Source organism: Centropristis striata, chromosome 14, assembly GCF_030273125.1.
Source record: "Centropristis striata isolate RG_2023a ecotype Rhode Island chromosome 14, C.striata_1.0, whole genome shotgun sequence".
Lineage (NCBI taxonomy): Eukaryota > Metazoa > Chordata > Actinopteri > Perciformes > Serranidae > Centropristis > Centropristis striata.
In genome coordinates this window covers 30004861-30024143 of record NC_081530.1, presented here as the reverse complement: position 1 = coordinate 30024143, position 19283 = coordinate 30004861, and the positions used below count along the sequence as shown (strand labels likewise).

The 19283-nt window shown below is 38.0% G+C and overlaps 1 protein-coding gene and 1 pseudogene across 3 annotated transcripts; one reads left to right on the top strand and one right to left on the bottom strand.

Moving 5' to 3' along the window:
• Nucleotides 1-513: 513 nt before the first annotated feature.
• Nucleotides 514-10024, bottom strand: slc39a7 (solute carrier family 39 member 7). Of its 3 annotated transcripts, none has more exons than XM_059349388.1 (9): nucleotides 9887-10024; nucleotides 7732-8213; nucleotides 6427-6595; nucleotides 5970-6050; nucleotides 4954-5082; nucleotides 4605-4703; nucleotides 3198-3394; nucleotides 1324-1601; nucleotides 514-1154 (listed from the first exon to the last, which is right to left on the bottom strand). In XM_059349388.1, the coding sequence occupies exons 2-8, from the start codon at nucleotides 8203-8205 to the stop codon at nucleotides 1347-1349; spliced, it is 1404 nt and encodes a 467-aa protein (XP_059205371.1). In that variant the 5' UTR covers nucleotides 8206-8213; nucleotides 9887-10024; the 3' UTR covers nucleotides 514-1154; nucleotides 1324-1346. The 3 variants fall into 3 exon arrangements, with proteins under 3 accessions (XP_059205371.1, XP_059205372.1, XP_059205370.1); XM_059349389.1 differs by having other exon boundaries at nucleotides 514-1085; XM_059349387.1 differs by having other exon boundaries at nucleotides 514-1601.
• LOC131984559 (major histocompatibility complex class I-related gene protein-like) lies at nucleotides 9861-17753 on the top strand (annotated as a pseudogene).
• The last annotated feature ends 1530 nt before the right edge of the window (nucleotides 17754-19283 follow it).

Sequence of the window (19283 nt, the reverse complement as noted above, 5' to 3'; positions counted from 1 at the left end):
TAATTACTTATTTTAATTATTATTATTGGAACTGTGAAACCTTCTGTAGAAAAATTAATAAGTAAAAAACATTTTATATCATATGAATAAATTTGAAACTTTTCAGGGACACCTGCCAGCACTTTTTTTAAACAAACTATAAAGTTTAAGGAAGTGTGCAGTGAAGGTTGACAGCGGCAGAGAAACAACACTCACTGATATCATATCAGCGTGGGTGTGAGAGGGTTCAGATGGATTGTTTTCAAACTGCTGCACTACTTGTGCAATCTATCAGTCATAAATCTGTCATGAAAAATTCTCAGGCCCTTAAAAAAAAAAGAAAAAAAAAAAAGAGGTCAAACACCAACTGAAGAACCTTTCTCTCCCTCTTGTGGTCAGCTCTGATCAGAGCAGGTAAAAAGTTGTCTGTTTAAACTTCATCCATTAAGTTGAAACAGGTCATTCAAACATTTACAGACTTTAACATACACTACATTTTCAATGTATGCAATTAAAGAATATGCTGAAAAGTAATTAGTAAAAAATGGTGAACCTTTATTGGGGACGTTCATCACAGCTGTCAGTATTTTACCGTTCTTTATCATCATCATTGTGCAGGAATGCTAAAGGTTACAAACAACTGTTCCTTTCATAGAGATTTAAATGATTTGAGAGTACATCTTTAGAAGCCACAACATTTACTTTTATTCTGAGGAATGTAAAAATATTAACATTCGATATCTCCAAATGAAACAGACACTAAACACGTACTACTGAGCAGGTCACCGTGGTTCTGCCGTCTCTGGTCTTCCACAGACCCAGCTCCCAAGTGTAGATTTAGGGAACAACCACTCACAAAATGACCGAAGATTTAGTGTTATGGGCTGGAGGATGAATCTACTTGAAGCCGCTTTTGGAGAAATCCAACTGTCAGTTTACTGTGAAGTAAAGGTGGCGCTGAATGACCCGTGTGGTGAAAGCGGTGAGTGAATTGTTGGACTGGCGGACCGAAAGATTTCACCTCATGATGAAAGATCTTAATGAATAACACAGCAGTCCTCAAAAACGTATCCATCAGGTTGTTTCTTTCCAGCTCTCAGTCTCTCCTGATAAAACAGTTTGTAAGAAGCCAAAGAAGAAACATCAACACAAATCAGGGATGTGACTGTGACCTGCTAAAAAAACACAAAACAACAAAAATCATCCATTCGCCATCAGTAGGTGGTGTTTGTCCCAAAACAGAATTAAAAAAAAAGAAAAAAAGAAAACACACCCCTGACAAATAATAATCCACTTGACTTAAAAAAACAGCATTTTTTTTCCCAACCGCTTTTGACCGTTTACCTCTCAGTCCACCCTGCTGCGTCTCACTCATACTCTGCGATCAGCACCATCATGCCGACTCCGAACAGCAGCGCCAGAATCTCCATGAGGGACTGGCCGAAACTGGTGCGGCCAGCCAGCAGTTCTGGGAGCACGGTCACTGTGGCGATGTAAATAAACCCGCCGGCTGTGAAGGGCAGGATCCAGGCGGTCGCTGCAGCGCCCACGCCCTCAGCCAACAGGGAGCAGGCTGTACCGGTCAGAGCTCCCAGAGCTGTCAGAAGCTGTAGACACATGGCCTGATGGGAAAGAGGAAGAGGGTTACTACTGTGCAGTGGTGGAAAGTACATTTACCGTAATTTTCGGACTATAAGCCGCGCCTTTTTCCCCATTTTTCAATTCTGCGGCTTATATAACGGTGCGGCTAATCTATGGATTTTTACAGCTAACGGCCACTAGGTTACCTCCTAAATCTATGGATCTTACAGGTTACAGTCCACCAACTTTAACTCTATGGGCTCTATGACCGGTCCGCGAGGAGCGGCGGGCTCCAGCAGGAAAAGCTGGAGGCAGGTGTACGTACCAGATCGGCTCGGGGTCCTTCATACACTTTTAAGCTATTTTTCACTTGTCTGTGTGTATTTGTGTCGAAAGCTACTTAGTTTGTCGGAGTCGCCGTGCCGTAATCAGCGGCAGACGAAGGACCCCGAGCCAATCTGACAGGGCGCCGGAAAAGAGTGAAACAGGTAGCGCGCAAAAGTAAAAGTGAAACCGAGAGTGGTACGAGAGACAGAACGAGAGACAGAACGAGACAGAACGAGAGACAGAACGAAAGACAGAACGAAAGACAGACCGACATTACGAGAGCGAGATAGTTTGTGCAAAGGAAGTTTTCATGCACAAACCCTCATTATGGAAAACAAACGTAGAAATGCATATGATGCAGCTTTTAAGTTAAAGACAGTCAATCTGGCTGTAAAAGAAGCTTCCTCAAGCAGCCATCTCTTTCCCAACAATCCCCTCTGTGCACGAACCCTTACATATGGTAATTAAAGATTAAAACACCTGCGGCTTATAGTCCAGTGCGGCTTATATATGTACATATCATTCAATTTAGCTGCTGCGGCTAATACTCCGGTGCGCCTTATAGTGCGGAAAATACGGTACTCAAGTACAATTTTGAGGTACTTTTACTTTACTTGAGTATTTACATTTATGTAACTTTATACTTCTACTCCACTACATTGAGGAAAATACTATACTTTTTACTCCACTACATTTATCTGCCAGCTTTAGTTACTTTTCAGGTTGAGATTTAACATAAAAAACATGATACATTTAAAGTGACAAAACATTTTTTTAATTAAACCTCATAACGGTATATTAAGTCATTGAAATGAGCTAGTCCTTGAGAAAATTGCTGAAAAGAACACTGCTTACATAAATGCATCAATAATAATAATCCAATAATATATTTGGAATATATAAAAAATATCTTAGTGGGGCTATTCTGCATTACCAGTACTTTAACTTTTGATATTTTAAGTAGATTTTGATGCTGATATTTTTGTACTTTTTCTTCAGTAAGTTTTGCATGTCTGACTTTTACTTGTAGTGGAGTAATTTCACAGTTTGGTATTAGTACTAATTAGTACTAGTAAGTAAGGGATATGAATACTTTTTCCACCGCTGGTTGTATGACAAGAAAATGTGAGGAGCTGAGCGAATCAACACACTGTAAAATAAAAAAAAATAATTGGGTCTCTAAATATCCTTTGGAATCTGTTAATATACCTGAGGGGCACCCCTGAGTAAAGTCTATGTCCAGGAAACCCTGCAAAACTTTACTCATACTGATTTTGATGGAAAGATTCTCTGCTTATGTAGTCAGCTACCTTTCTTTTGGTGCAGCCAGACTGGACAAGGATGGCAAAGTCTCCAATCTCATGTGGGACTTCGTGCAGCAGGATGGTGAGGGTGGTGACACCGCCGACTGCTGGACCAACCAGGAATGACGCTCCGATTGCCAGACCGTCTGTGAAGTTATGTGTGAAGTCAGCTGCCAGGTTCAGGTAACCCGACACCTTGATGTCTGCGTGAGTGGAGAGAATGGAGATTAAAGAAGGTTTAATTAGTGTGTTGACACACTATTTTTTAGCCCTCCTTCACCTAAGATATTTAGAACTGGGTCAGGAAACATTTCTGTGGTAAAGCATCAGTCGTTTCTAATAAAGGAGGTCACAGCGCCTATTGTTATCATTATTATTATTATTCTTCATAATGATTTGCACGCTGTCAGCTGCAAACACCTGCGCTGACACAACTGACTGAAGGGATGCCAAAGAGATATCACATTTCAGTCTGCAGAAAACAGCACAATAAAAATGTTCCGCCTCTTTAGGCAGATTAAGGACTAAACAACAAAATGCTTCAATAAATTAGTGACAGTGTCTTCATTAAAGCCAAGAACACGTGTTTGCAGCTCCAGAAACATGTGAGTTGGACTCGGCCCAATCTAAATGAAACACTCAACATGATAAACATAAATGCAGCAAAAAGATAGTGTCTATATGTTGGATACTAATTTGTGTGAATATATGTTAAACTAAGAATTTAAAGACAAATTAAATGGTGAAAAATAAATAAAAAGCACTATAATCACGTTCCTGTTTGAGTTATTTTTAGACACGGGGCAACAGTTTAAGTTTTGATTTTCTGTAATGTTTAATTACAGAAAATCCAATACTGGACCCAGGTCCCAAGTCCAATACTGGACCAGTATACGGTATAAACAAAACATTTATTATTGAGTTAATTTGGTGTTCACTAAATAGCATGTTTTGTAACATTAGCAAAAATATTACTATTGATTTAGAAGAACTGGGATACATTTTATCTTTTAAATTAAGCATGCATTTACTGATTTGCAAGTCAAAAAACAGGCATCTAGTTTAAAATGTTAAAATGTGCGATAGCAGGTGTTTCAAAAACATAGTTTCACCATATTCCCACGCAATCATTTTAAATTCTGGTGAAACCTTGAAAACTTTTTCACTCAAATTCTATTTTAATATAAATATCAAGAGGTCTTTTTCCCTGTTTAAGATCTTAACACAAACAGCTGTACGGGAAGTTTGAATAAATAGAATATACAACAAACTAACTCTGTGAGCGTGTACCTGCACTATAGCTGCACAACTTTCTAAATTCTGTGTTTTAATAACAAAATCTAAACGTTTCGTTAACTGTTGAATTCATTGTTTGTTCAGAGGTAAATCTATAAAAATCAGCATTTTGTTCACCTGTGCTTTTCTCTTCTTTCTTTGACACCTTCTCTTCTTTCTTCTTCTTCTTCTTTTCCTTCTCTTCTTCTCCATCACTGTCCTTTTCCTTGGGAGCATCTGAAAATGTTACAAAAAGCTCAAATTAGCCTCATTCCCCAGATCAACACCTGAGACATCGAGCAGGGGCCACAGAGGCAGATTTAATGATCTTATGCTGAAAATAGTGTACAAGCTAATATTTAAAATAAAACATGCCAGAAACGGCAATCTGTAACTTAATCAAACTAAGAATAAGAATACTTTAGCTCTGCAGATTTAATATTTTCTGTTTATCAATCTAAATCAGGAAGAATTTCCAGCACGTTACCATGTGAGTGGCCGTGAGAATGGCTGTGCCCTCCCTTCAGGGCCCGCACAAACTTCTCCACAACCAGGAAAGCAATGATCCCCCCGAGAACCCACAGACCCACTGACATCATGTGACCGTGGGCAGCTCCTGTGGAGACAGAGGACATGGAGCACTGGTTGGAACTGTGACATGCAAACAGACTTGTTCGATCTGCTGCAGGTCAAAAAAGGACGATTTTCATTTGACCAGCCATGACTGCTGATCGCTGGTCGTATGTAACTAATAAACATGAGCTGTGTAAAGACTCAACATCACAGCAAACCGCAACACAGACACATAACTTGCATGTCGGGCACACATGTAACAGTGAATATGAAGTTAGCAGGAGGTTATAGCTGTGAGCATAGCAGTGCAAAGTTTAGCTGTTTTGTTAGTAGTGAATAAATGCTAAAACTCCCTTTAAGACTCAAGCCAAGTTCTTGTGTTCTGCTGCCACCTGCTGATTAAAGTGAAGAGGCTTAGCCCCGAGTGAGCAACAACTTGGGTCGATGCTCTCCTACGGTGGATCAGCGACAGTTAAGGTGGACCACCTATTCATTTCATTAATTTAATTTCAGTATATATAAGAGAAATAGTAAAAGAAAGTCCTGTAATTTGGTGTAGTTTTGATGAGAATGTAAGTTATTTAATTGTCAATGTTTTATTATGAAAATACAATTGGAATTAATTTTGTCATGAAAGAAAAGTTACAAAGATCTTGTTTGTGTATGCTGTCAATTATAGGTATAGTTTAGTTTAAAAAATGTGAATTGAAATCAAACAGAAATGGAAAACAGCCAAGAAAACTGCGACGCTTGCTTGGTATTTAATTTATCTACTAATGTCACATCAGTTACTTCTTCTCATTACTATATGCAGCTAAAAGTGGTGTACATGTCACCATATATACAGTAGATACAAGATATTCCCCAGTCATTAACAAGAGCACCAACAGAGCAACACACAAACGAAGAAAGAAGGATATTACTGCGTACCGTGGGAGTGGCCGTGGTCATGTGACTCTTCACTTGCATGCGAGTGTCCGTGATCATCCTCTACATGGTGAGAGTGGGGCTCTGTGGGGAAAACAAACCAAGATGAAGCAGACATTAAACTTAAAGAGACACTGAATATCCTGCAGTAGTGTCTGCTTTTTCAAAAAGCATCTGTTCATCGTTTTCAGGAGCTCACGGAAAATATTTGTTTGCATCTGTATAAAGTTTGTGAGGCTAATCCATCTCTGCTGGTGACTCTCCAAAATAAGTGAAAGTAAACCATGAGAGCAAAGGGTAAACAAGAAAATAAAAAATAAAAAAAAAGGCTTATGAATTTTTTTGTCATTAGTATGTAGTAGAATGTTTGCAGAAATTAATAGAGCACAGTATACACCTACTGAATCAAAGTGGACTATTTGTTATAGTCTTGTTGTAAACTGATAGATGGACTACCTACCCAAAGCGTGTGGTATGAGGTGGAGGAAGGCGTCACCCAGCAGTCCCCCTGAGGCGAAGCTGAGCAGCACCTTCAGCAGGTTCTGGTGCTGGTCGCTGTTGGACTGAACTGGGATGAGAAACAGGATGAGGAAAGGAGCCGCGCTGATCAGCAGGGTCGCTCCGATGGCCTGCGGACAGAGAAGGAGGGAGGTTTACTTTTCATCCGTGTCATCAAACTACAAAGGGGGAAAGAAGACTTGTGACTTGTGTCAAGGCTGCTCTAGGTGAAAATATATATGAGGAGCTTTGCATTAATAAGTTTGGATCCGATATTTTCACTGATCATCAAAATAAACAACGAACCATGAAAATCCTGCGCCTGAGAGGCTTTTTGTAAAGGAATAAAATGTAAAAAAGGTTTCGGGCTGAAAGAAAATTTTGAATTTATCTCCTGCTTATTGAGTTGAATGACAGATGAGCAGAATTAAATATATTTAGTTGTAAGATGTTTAGCAGCATACACTAATATAAACACTTACAAGGGCGTGCTATAATAAAACAACACCACAAATTATAAATATTAAATGTCAATTTCACTAAAAGATATTGCATGCAAAGTCTTTAAAAGCTTTGTTGGATTATTGGTAAAGTGAGATAATCCCACTTTTACGGCTATTCCACACTGAAAGTGTTTTGGTGTCCATCACCTGTGCGACTCACAGAACAAATACGCTTCCACTATAATAAATGCGTCAATCCACTCAAACCCTGATGTTTTTAAAGACAATTTGTTTCATTTAATGAACCGTAATCTGCATAGAGTGCTGTTTTAATCACACGAATGTCCCGCTGTATATGTGTTTTACTTTTTTTTTTAAACGATCTACACTGGGGCTCCTAGGGAAATAAAATCAATGAATCAATATACAAACACTGTTGATTAACTGAGCCTACAGGACAACTATTTTATATAAGTGGATTGCCACTTATATCAAGTAGTGAAATATGAAGCTAGAGCCAGGAGGTGGTCAGCTGAAAACAGGGAAACAGTTAGTCTGGGTTATGTATGCCACAATAACAACGCAGTGACTCCCTGGTGTCTAAACAGACAGATATGATTGAGTTATCAATCTTCTCATTAAACTCTCAGCAAGAAGGCCAGTAAGCATAAGATACTTTACCAAAATGTCATTCAATTATTTTCAAATGTAGACTGCTGTAGAAGGATAAAAAAAACTATGCTCCTATCCCAAGTGCAATGTAAATCACCCTGGCCACATTCCAACAGACAACCCATTGTTCCCATTGTAACCCATGTCCACACCTGTGTCCAGAGCTCCACCATGTCCCTCTTCTCTCCTTCTGCCTCCCTCTTCACCCTCTCCCCTCCATGTGAATGTCCGTGTCCACTCTCCTCCTTCTGCACCCGAATAATATCCTCCTGATGTCCGTGGTCATGAGAGTGTGCGTGTCCGTGGTCATGAGAGTGTGCGTGTCCGTGGTCATGAGAGTGTGCATGTCCGTGGTCATGAGAGTGTGCGTGTCCGTGGTCCTCCTCTTCTTGGAGGTTGGCCTCTGCACTCCACTTGCTCGCTCCGTGGAACATCCTCACTTCTTCATGGTGGTCGTCCTCTCCATGGGAGTGGCCATGGCCATGGTGATGGTGGCCATGGTGGTGGTGGCCGTGGCCGTGTCCATGGTCACCATGAGAATGGCTATGAGCAGTGGTTGAATGGGAGGCTAACAGGAGTACTGCAGATGTGGCCAGTGTCAGTGCCAGCAGACGTACACAGCCCATATTATCCCCTTTGACAAAGAGAAAAGTGAAGAAGACATTAAATAATTAAGAAAAACAAGGCTGTCTAATTAAATTTAATTTGAATGAATGTTCCACTTGCTGAGTTACATTTTTAACCAACATTAACCCTTATCGCTGTTATAATTAAAGAAGAAAAAACTAGTAAATTATTGACAGCATATTAAAGGATTTACTTTCTTTACACGGTCTTGGGTGTGTCTATCATTAGCAATAACATTGATATTGATGCCGTCCCTAAAAAACTCCAGAGTGCAGGGATAGCAGCAATGACCCTTTAAAATCAAGAGCCTGCATGGGGCAAACAAGAGCTCAATATGTTGGGAAATAGTAAAAACTACAATTTTGAAGCCAGGGCTCTAGATTTCTATAAAATGCATGGTTTCATGCTGTAATGGTTTTGTCCATAAGTGTCGAAATTTCTTTTAGGATACACTTATTTACACACACAATTTATTTAAGAAGTATCATAGGCGCTGAGGTTGAACTTCCAAAAGTCAAAGTAAAAGTGACTTTGTTGCCAAAATTGAAATCATATCATACAAAGGCCAAAATTATCTAGATATGAATACGACCAAAATTGTCACCCTGTTAAAATAATCGCCTAACTCATTTTTTCAAGTTTTGCAGGAAACACAAAAAAACTTCAACAAAACTGTAACATATGACATTTATTGATCATTTCACTCAAAAAAGGATGTTACAAAGGATGGCTATTGGCATAGTAATAGCACTGTGTGTAAATTATGTAACTTAAGAGAAATAAATGACTTTTTGAATTGACAATGAATTTTTTGAACATGCCTTTGTGACTTAAGCAAGATATGGTAACACTTTATTTTGAAGGTGTCTACACAAGAGTCACACAAGCCTGTCAGAAACATGACATGACAAGTATCATGAGCATTAATGTTACTTCAAAGTGTCATTAATGCTCATGACACATCCCATGTCATGTTTATGACACGCTCATGTCACTCGTATGTAGACACCTTTAAAAAAAAGTATTACCATATCTTGCTTAAGTCACAAAGGCATGTTCAAAAAATTGCCTAAGTCACATTTTATTTTGACTTAGGCATAATAAATCTGCTTAAGTCACACACTTGACATAGGCCATTATCTTAAAGGGGTAAAATCACATGATCTGATCAACTGAGGGTGTAGGTGATTTTACCATAGGTGGCCGGGTTATGAGGAGATGATTTAGGCAAAAAAACAACAACAATTGCAAAAGAGTGAGTTATATCACAGTCTGCCTTGCCCTGTTGTAATATGCTGTAATACTGCGTAGCAGATACGTGTGCGGACTGTATCACTGCAGCGACACAATCCCTGTCAGCTCATTTAACAACCATCCTTTCCAGATTGATTAAGAGTTAGCTTTGTTTTGAGATTGTGTTTATTTGCCGGCGGCTTCACACAGCCGAAGGGACGTTAAGAGGATAATCTGTTAGCTTTAAAAAGTGTTATCTTTAATCTCACAGTAAACAGTAAAAGCTCCGGTCATCAAACAATGACCGGCCACCAAAGCTTTCCACAAGTTGTTCAGAAAGCCCGCTAGCTTTACAGGCTAGCTAGCTAGCTAGCCACCAACTTGCTAGCAGCTGCAGCAACATCACAAACTGCGATATAAAATGAAAAACAAACAATTAGTTCTTACCGGATTGTGTCAGATATCACTGTCTGCTGGGCCGCTGGATAACTCCCTGTCCTGGGTTCAGTATGTTTGATAAATCGCTAATACTTCAGTCTGCGTTGATGCTGCTGGTAAGACGTGGCATTTACTCAAGTAAACTCATCAAACTCTCGCGAGAACTCATTCCATTCCATGAGTACCTCCGACTCTGCTCCCTTGTCATCTCTACTAAAATGGAAATATTTCCTTTATTTGTCAAGGGATTATTATGAGAGGGTTTATAATATTACTTTAAAAACTTTCTCAATTACAAATTCTGCAATAAATGAATTTGTGAAGATGCCAAAAAGACACGTCAATACAAATCTCGCGAGATGAATCTAGTATTTTGACTCATCACTTCATGCTGCTGGAGGCAGAGGGAGCATCCTGGAGGAAAACAGGATGTAGAACAATGCAAATAAATAAATAATACACATGTGTAGCCTGCTTTCAAATGTATGCAGGGGAAAGGGACTTTTAGCTTTACGGTAAATTATATTTTGTATACATGAGTTAATTTGCAAAAACACATAAAAAGCCATGATTAAGATGAATAAATCAACACCATTTTATAGAGTTTCCCTTGATTGCATAATAAAAATAAATGAATTAGGTAAATTATACCATTTTGAGACATCTCATTTAACCAGCAGGTCATCATTATCAATTCTAGAATGTGTGTTATTTACATAAATCTCATAATTCATCTTACAGAAATACTGCGCAAAAGAGACAAAATTTAAAAAAAAACTTAATTTTGCATGCTAAATCTAAGCAAAAACATCTGTCATTTCCTCTTCAAATATATCCTCAGGGTAGGTTGTAACTGAGTACATTATCAAGAACTCAGTTTTAAGGTACTTTTACTAGACCTGAGTATTTCAGAGTAAAATACTGTCTTTGCTTTGTTTTGTTGTTTTCACAATTTTAAGACGTTTTGATTTTCTTGACAGCTTTAGTTGCTTTGCAGATTCAATTTATTAATGCAAAATATAAATGAACCAATACATTGAGGTGTATAAGCTGCCCCATGGATACATTAGTTGAAATGAGCTCAGCCTGTACAAGCTGCAATATTAAAGTGATGTATAGGCTACATTAATGCATACATATTTAAAATTCAATAATATTTGCGTGATTGGATAATGCATAAATGGATAATTCTGTATGGAAATTTAACTTTTAGTACTTTAAGTGGACCCACATTTGATGACTGTATTTTAAAATCTGTTAGCTCAGAGTTCACAGTTTATGGTTTTGACAGATTAATTTTCTCTTTAGTTAACGATATAAAGGATGCCAGATCTCGCGAGAATGAGATGCTGAGATGGAGAGGTCTCGAACAAAGTTAATTTTCTCCTGAATTGTCTGTACGAAAAATGCAGTTTTTATGACTGTATGTGGAGAAGACACTTGGCCGGTGAGACATAGGCCTAGGTCCAATATTTACTTTGGAGACTGTGGGACAAAAGACTCGGTCATCATGTGCGATCACTTTAATTTCTCCCATTGTAATCAACAGACCTGTAGCGCTTCTAAAGGGGCGTGGCATTAAATAATCCTATTTATATACAGTCTATGAAATAAACTCACCTGACAGGTACAGGAACTGAGTTGTCAGTGAGCCGTCTAGCTTCTAACCATCTAACGTCGACGTTTACAATCCTTTATTGAAACAAGATGAAGAAGTTCCTCTCGTTGCTTCTCCTCTGTCATGTGGTATCTCCAGGTACGATCACTTTACTAATCTGTGCTTCACTTTTCCAGTCAGCTCTGCATTTGTTGCTGCGCAGCCAAATCACGTCTTTATATTTATTTACTTTCACTTCTACTTGGCCTTGATATGACTATGTGTTTTTAACCGAATAAAACGAAATGCACCATATTCCTGATGATTGTACTGATTGTATAACCTTGTTTGTCTGACAGAGAAACACTCCTTGAAGATTTTTACATCTGGATCTTCTGGATTCCAAAAAATCCCAGAGTATTTGGCTGTTGCATTGGTTGATGAAATTGTGATTGGTTACTGCGACAGTGATATAAAGATCGTTGAACCAAAACACGGCTGGGTGAGAAAATTATTAGAGAGTGATCCTCAGCAGTTGAAGTGGTACAGTGGACAATGTCTTGACGATCTGCCGAACTTTTTCAAAGCCACGATTGACCATTTGAAGCAGCGCTTCAACCAAAGTGGAGGTACAGTATATAATGTCATATTATATATTGTTGCTGATTTAATTTGTTATTATTATTTAATCAACTTAGCTGTGTTAAAGCGTGTTTTTATTTTGACGGTTCAACCTCAGTTCCTATAATAATCTATAATAACCTGTGTAGTCAGAACAGACACTCTGAACCTTAAGGACAAAATTTCCCCATTGAAACCCAGTTAAACCATAATGTTTGATCCTATGGTCATCATGCATTGTATTTGATCAGGTTTTCAACTTAGAGCCCTGGCTTCAAACTGTGGATTTGACTATTTTCCATGAGACCAGGTCATTTCCTAATGTTAGTCCTAGTCTCTCAATATTTATGTGCCCATAACACAAAACTGCATAATCAACTAGAAAATTTCCTCTGGGGAAATTCTGAAAGGGCCACGGGGGCTACTGCCGGTGTGTGTACACTATGATGAGATTCTTCAGAGATTTCAAACAATTAATACTAGTAATGTTATGATACTATATAATATACAAGGAGCGCACCTACAGCAAGCATTCCTTTTCAAGTATTTATTTATACAGCAACCTATGCCCTTTAACCTCAAAATGTGTGTGTGTGTGTGTGTGTGTGTGTGTGTGTGAAACACGTGTATCTGGAGGAGTGTGCACGCTTACGCGCGCATTTGTGTGTGTGTGTGTAACGAAAATCACATAAAGTTATGTGTGTGTGTGTGTGAAGCATGTGTATCTGGAGGAGTGTGCGCGCTTACGTGCGCATGTGTGTGTTTGTGTGTGTTGTGTGTGTGTGGAGCATGTGTATCTGGAGGAGTGTGCACGTTTACGCTCGCATGTGTGTGTGCGTGTATCTGTAACTGTAATCACATCAAAGGATCAAAGGCAATCAGAGCAGAGCAATCAACAGAATTAACTGCAGCTGTAGATGTTCCGACACAGTGACAGCAACCATACTGAAATTTCTGGCCTCAAACAGAAAGCATATTTGGCAAAACCATAATAGGCCTACCTATCATTGATCCGACTTCACTTTGAGCGTCCTGAGTTCTTCCTGAACAGCTACATATGTTTTTTGTGAAGAAAAATGAAGAAATAGCTTTGTAAGAGCGATCTGAAAAACTGTTAAATATACTTTTCTACAGAAATCTTCCTGCGTTTTTAATATGGGAGCCAGTGGGGCTGTTGGTGTGTGTTGGTGGCCCATCTGTGCGTCCTAAACTATAACTCTGACAGCTTTACCAGAGGATTGTGAGTGAGAAGACAAATTCTCCTAAGTTTCTATGTATAAATTATTTCTGTAGAGTGGAATTTGCGGCATGGAGCGCAGTTTTCAAATTTATTTTTTCTCTCCCTCTACACTCTGGCGATGATGTCACACACTGTGACACGAACATTCCGTGCAATACACACCCATTATAATCTCAGAATTTCTCCAAAAATGATCATGGTCATTGAACAGGGATTGATAAAAAACTATATGACCTATCGAAACGTGGATTAATACACCGATACACAAGACTTGTGTCTACTGTTTAAAGTTAAATGGAGTCTCTAGGTGAAATTATGCCAGAGAAGTAGACGGTTGAAAATCTCCAATTACTGTTCTTTTTCACTCTTTTTTTTAGGCTGTCCCATTCACTTCAATGCAAAATTTTGGGCAGTTTTCGTATTCCGTAGAGAAAAGTAATAGCACACCGATCCTGATCAACCCGCAAGTTTTGATATATAATTTGTCTAGTAGCGGGACAAAATTGTGTCCATAAGAGGAAGAAGAAAAAATCCACAGTATAACAATAGTGCTCGGTGCGATTGCCCTGTGACCCTAATTAGGTTTGAAGGGAAAACATTTTCTCCAGAGTTATGTTTGTTTTTGTCAGATCACAAATAAGTTTGTAATCAAACTCCACAAGTCCACATAGAGAGAGGTCTGTGTCGATAGGTCAAACTAAACAGGACCTTCACTTTGACTTTGTGACTATGAAAGTCTGATGTCACTCATTTAAAGAAAAAGTGAACTGATTATCTACTCTTGAATCATGAGCACACCACAAGACTGGGAGACTAACCTCATGACATGCACAACATGTTAAGATCATCTTTTTTTAACCTGAGATATTATCTGTACATCATGTTTCAGTCTCTGTTTCTCTCTCTCAGGTGACCACATTATACAAAGGATGAATGGCTGTGAGTGGGATGATGAGACCGGAGAAGTTAATGGTTTTAATCAGTATGGTTATAACGGAGAAGACTTTATATCATTGGACCTGAAGACACTGACATGGATCGCTCCAAAACCACAGGCTGTCATCACCAAACAGAGATGGGACGCTGAGGAAGCAAGATTGAAATACAATGAGAATTTTCTCACCCAGGTTTGCCCTAAATGGCTGAAGATGTATCTGGACTATGGCAAGAGCTCTCTGCTGAGAAAAGGTAATATCACATGACCTGATATCATTTCATGTAGTAGTATAGTAGTAATGTTTATACAGCCTGCTGAGACTGAACCGTCAATGTATTATCACTCTTTAGCAGTAAGATTTGATTTACCGTCTTATTACTTCTGTCTCCCCTTTTCTCTATTTCTCATCTTGATTTCTCCCTATTTTGTTTCTGAATTTTTCTCTTCCCTTGTATCCCCCCTCTCTCTCTCTCTCTCTCTCTCTCTCTCTCTCTCTCTCTCTCTGTCCCTCTCTGCAGACCTTCCCTCAGTGTCTCTCCTCCAGAAGACTCCCTCCTCTCCAGTCAGCTGCCACGCTACAGGTTTCTACCCTGAGGCAGCCATGATGTTCTGGAGGAAAGATGGAGAGGAGCTTCATGAGGACGTGGAGCTCGGAGAGATCCTCCCCAACCACGATGGATCCTTCCAGATGAGTGTTGACCTGGACCTCTCATCAGTCAAACCTGAAGACTGGACCAGGTACGAGTGTGTGTTTCATCTCTCTGGTGTGAAGGACGACATCGTCACCAGACTGGACAAAGCAGTGATCAGGACCAACAGAGGTGAGACTTCTATCTGTCTTTTAACTCTTTAAATCCAGTTCACAGAGAATAATATATAATAATCACTGTATTGACTGAACTACTGGCCAGTTTTAGAGGCTGAATAATGTAATGATTTAATAAATTGATGGAAGAACGTATCTATCAGTAAATTAGTCAGAATCTAGTTTATTGACCGAGGATGTTAACATTCAAAACAGAGTTTGTGTCAAAAACCAAATATGGGACAGAAACCAACACAGACATGCAGCTAAACAAAGACAACAAAGCTATAGACAAGGATAAACAAACAACAAATAGATACAGTAATTATGTTCAGATAAGAAGGGATAAAAAATAACAACAGCAGAACAAACAATGTCTACAGGATTGTGTTCTGGTGGACAAACTGACGTTCTTCTCTTCTGACCTGCTTCATCTGTTCACGTTGTGACTATTTCTTGTTGTTTTCTGCTCCACAGAGAAGCCCACTGACATGACCGCCATCATCATCGCTGCAGTCGTTGTTCTTGCTCTCATCCTCATCCTCATCGCTGTGATTGGATTCATCATTTATAAAAAGAAGAATGGTGAGACATCAATAAAGAAGCATTGTCTCTTCTTTTCATATTTTTAGTTTAGAAAGTTCAGCAAATTACACTTTCCAGCACATCAAAATCTGTTTTTAACAACAGTTCAGTGCTGTGAGGCTCAGAGGCACAGTTTGGTTATAATATGACTATAGCATGATGTTATAAGGGAGGGGACATTGGAAAAAAAATAATGTAAAACAAAAGGTAATCAGGATTTACTTATTCAGTTAAAGTCAAAGGGGAATTATCAGTGGAAAGAATGTGACAAAGTATCATTTTCAACTAATAACATAAATACTTTGTCTTTTTGTTTCAGAAGACAAACGCCCTCCATCTCGTAAGTAAAACTTGTTTTTATTCTAATTTCTCTGACCTTACATTCTCTGCAGTTAAAAAAAATGGTTCCTTGATTTCGTGCTGAAGAACTTTTTCAGGACTTTTTCCTGCAGTGTTTGTTGGCCCACTGCTCTGAACTGATACCGTGTTTAACAATGTGTTTCTGACCTTACAGCTGTCAGCAACCCGGAGGTCTTGGAGGAACTCAATCCAAGAACATAAATGACAAACACACCACCCTGCACACAGTGAGTTGCTGCTGGGACGTGAACTTTTCACACCAGTTGTTAAACAAAGCTGCCTTAAACTAAGAAAATCACCATATGTGATTATTTCTTTATCCACTGTTAAACTTCTGTGACCAACAAAGATGAAACTGTTGAACTGAAGTGATATAATTAGGAGAAAAGCACACAGAGGTTTTCAGAAACCTTCACATCAGCAGCTCAGATCAGCTGGAATATTAAACTCAAATATTAACACTAATTTATTAAAATGGTGTTAAACCAAATTAAAAGAAATTATTGTACTTGAAAAGCTTAATTGGTAAATTGTTAAATATAATATAAAATGTTCACACTTAAATGGATATTTTATATTTTATTAATCTTATTTTTGTCTCTTTAGGTTTATGGATAAACATTACACTGGATCAAGGAGCGCTGCCTCCACATTCTCCCCCGCAAACATATTATATTATATTATATCATAAACTGATAAAATCAGGGTTGGGAATCTAGTTGTAGATTTTTATTGATTGAAATACAAAGAAAAAAATTGTAATAACAAACAAACAAATATTTTACAAATATGATCAAAGATGAATGGAGATTTTATTATTTGGATCATTAAGTTTAAATAAAAATAAATTCTTCTGATAAATGTTTTTGCTAAAATGATGGTAAATCAAATTAAGGAAGTTTACTTTTGTAGAGAAGTAAAACATAATGTGTAAAACAATGAAAGCATCACAACACTCTTCATACATGCATAGTAAACGTTTGTGTGTTCATCTAAAAAAGAAAAACGCATTAATAGTATGATTCTTCTGTTGTCTGGAATGTAAATGGAATTTATGTGCATTCTCATATTATTATTCTCACTTCTTGGTTCTGGCAATAAGATAATATAAACCTTGAGATAAAGAGAGATTTATTAACCAGTTGAAAGATTTCTTTACTGTTTATACTGATTCAGCCGTTCTTTGGTTCTTTGGTTGTATTTGATCATGGGGGACAATGCTGCAAATGAAACAGAAACATCCCAAAATATTCTCTGCTCATTAGACTCCTGAAACTTCCCGTAGCTGTCAGTGTGAATGTCTGTGTGTTTCTTCTGGTGATAAACTGGACTCCACCTCGCCCAGTGTGTGCTCTCAGCACCATCAACCGCTGAGGAAATGGATGGATCTTTGCATTACTGTGGCTAATTATATATCACAACATGAAATTACGTTCACGATGATGCAAACATACACAAAATATAAGCAGCAGACAGCACTTTTATTTTCCAGTTGTGTAAATAGTTTGTGTATATTTTTCTTAAATATTTCTTCTTCTTAAAGCTGGTTAGGTTTTGTATGATTCAAGGCAGGCCAAAGTAAAAGATAATTTATGTTGTTGAGGTTTTTCTGAATGAATCATGAGAAGCTTATGTTGCTTTATTTCGATGTTTTGATGCGATTTGAAACATTTTATTTTAGCTGAGAAGGGTTGTGGGATGTTCAAAGATTCTCAGCACAGTTATGAAAATCTTTATTTTCTGAGTATTTAGGGACAAGGGACATTACATTTCTTAGATATGTTAACTGAAGAAATTTAGAGCCAAGCTCTTCTTGTGTTGGGTGAAGTAGATGAATGTTTAATGAAGTTTCCCTGCTATTTCATTTCTTTTGTACTTTTGCTTTTCAATAAAGCCCCAATATTATAAATGTCCTTGTCTTTGTGATTACACATGCATGCTTAAACATCTGATACTGTAACTATAATTATATGAGAACTGCTTGAGTTTTTACTACTGCTACTGTGGCTCTGACCTGTCCATTTTAAACTACAGATCAGGGAGAACAAAATTATTTGGTAAAACCTGTGATTCTTCAGACATCTGAGGAGGGAATTGGAATTTCAGGTGACATAAAACATTACTGATGATTTTGTTTGACACTTGTAAAATTATTTTGCATCTTCTCTGGTATGTTTTCCTGCTTTCTTTAATAAGAAAGGCCTTGGCAAATTTTGTGACATTTTTTTCTCATAGAAGGCATAAAAGCTTATTATAAAAATACAGTAAAAAACAATACTCATATTTAAAAAAAAACCATAACATATCATTTTCAACCTCTCATTGTGTGGCTTTTAATTTATTTAAGATTTGGCAGACCAACTCAACTTTATTGCAGACTCCAACGTCCAAATAGAAATACAATCACATACAGTACATAAAACAAACATACTGTGTAAAAGGCGTTATATCGCCTAATTTAAAAAAAAATGCTATGCAAATTCAATAAAAAGGCAACTCATAAGTAATAGCAGTAAAAAGTGACACATAAAAAACAGTGCTTACACACTTCCTATAAAAGACACAAATACCAGTGTTTCCACATATAGGATTGGTATCTAACAGCACTACACCTTGGATTAGTCAACTGTATCATAAGATTATTCTGGGACCCCTGGAGTCTACATATAAACTCATACATCAGTCTTCTCAGGGTGGCCTGGAAGGTGTGTATCCCTAAATCACAAAAAAAAGCTTGCTGGCACTACCACCCCTGGGCTTTTTGAGCAGAATTATAGTATAGACAGTCATTATATGCAACCTGGAGTTTGTGCAAGCTCTCTTTCTTAATGCAATAATTTAATAAATTGATGAAAGTAAATGGTAAATGGACCTGCACTTATATAGTAGCACTATCTAAGTACGTATCTATCAATAAATTAGTCAGAATCATTGCGTCAAAAACCCACATATGGGACAGAAACCAACACAGACATGCAGCTAAACAAAGACAACAAAGCTATAGACAAGAATAAACAAACAACAAATAGATACAGTAATTATGTTCAGATAAGAAGGGATAAAAATAACAACAGCAGAACAAACAATGTCTACAGGATTGTGTTCTGGTGGACAAACTGACGTTCTTCTCTTCTGACCTGCTTCATCTGTTCACGTTGTGACTATTTCTTGTTGTTTTCTGCTCCACAGAGAAGCCCACTGACATGACCGCCATCATCATCGCTGCAGTCGTTGTTCTTGCTCTCATCCTCATCGCTGTGA

What these genes read in the sequence shown, in the direction of transcription:
- slc39a7 (XM_059349387.1), bottom strand. Translation starts at nt 8,205, where the DNA reads ATGGGCTGTGTACGTCTGCTGGCACTGACACTGGCCACATCTGCAGTA. An exon ending in TGACCACGGCCACTCCCACG is followed by an intron (nt 5,083 to 5,969) that starts GTACGCAGTAAT and finishes CTGTCTCCACAG; the next exon opens with GAGCTGCCCACGGTCACATG. An exon ending in CTGGCTGCACCAAAAGAAAG is followed by an intron (nt 1,602 to 3,197) that starts GTAGCTGACTAC and finishes CTTTCCCATCAG; the next exon opens with GCCATGTGTCTACAGCTTCT.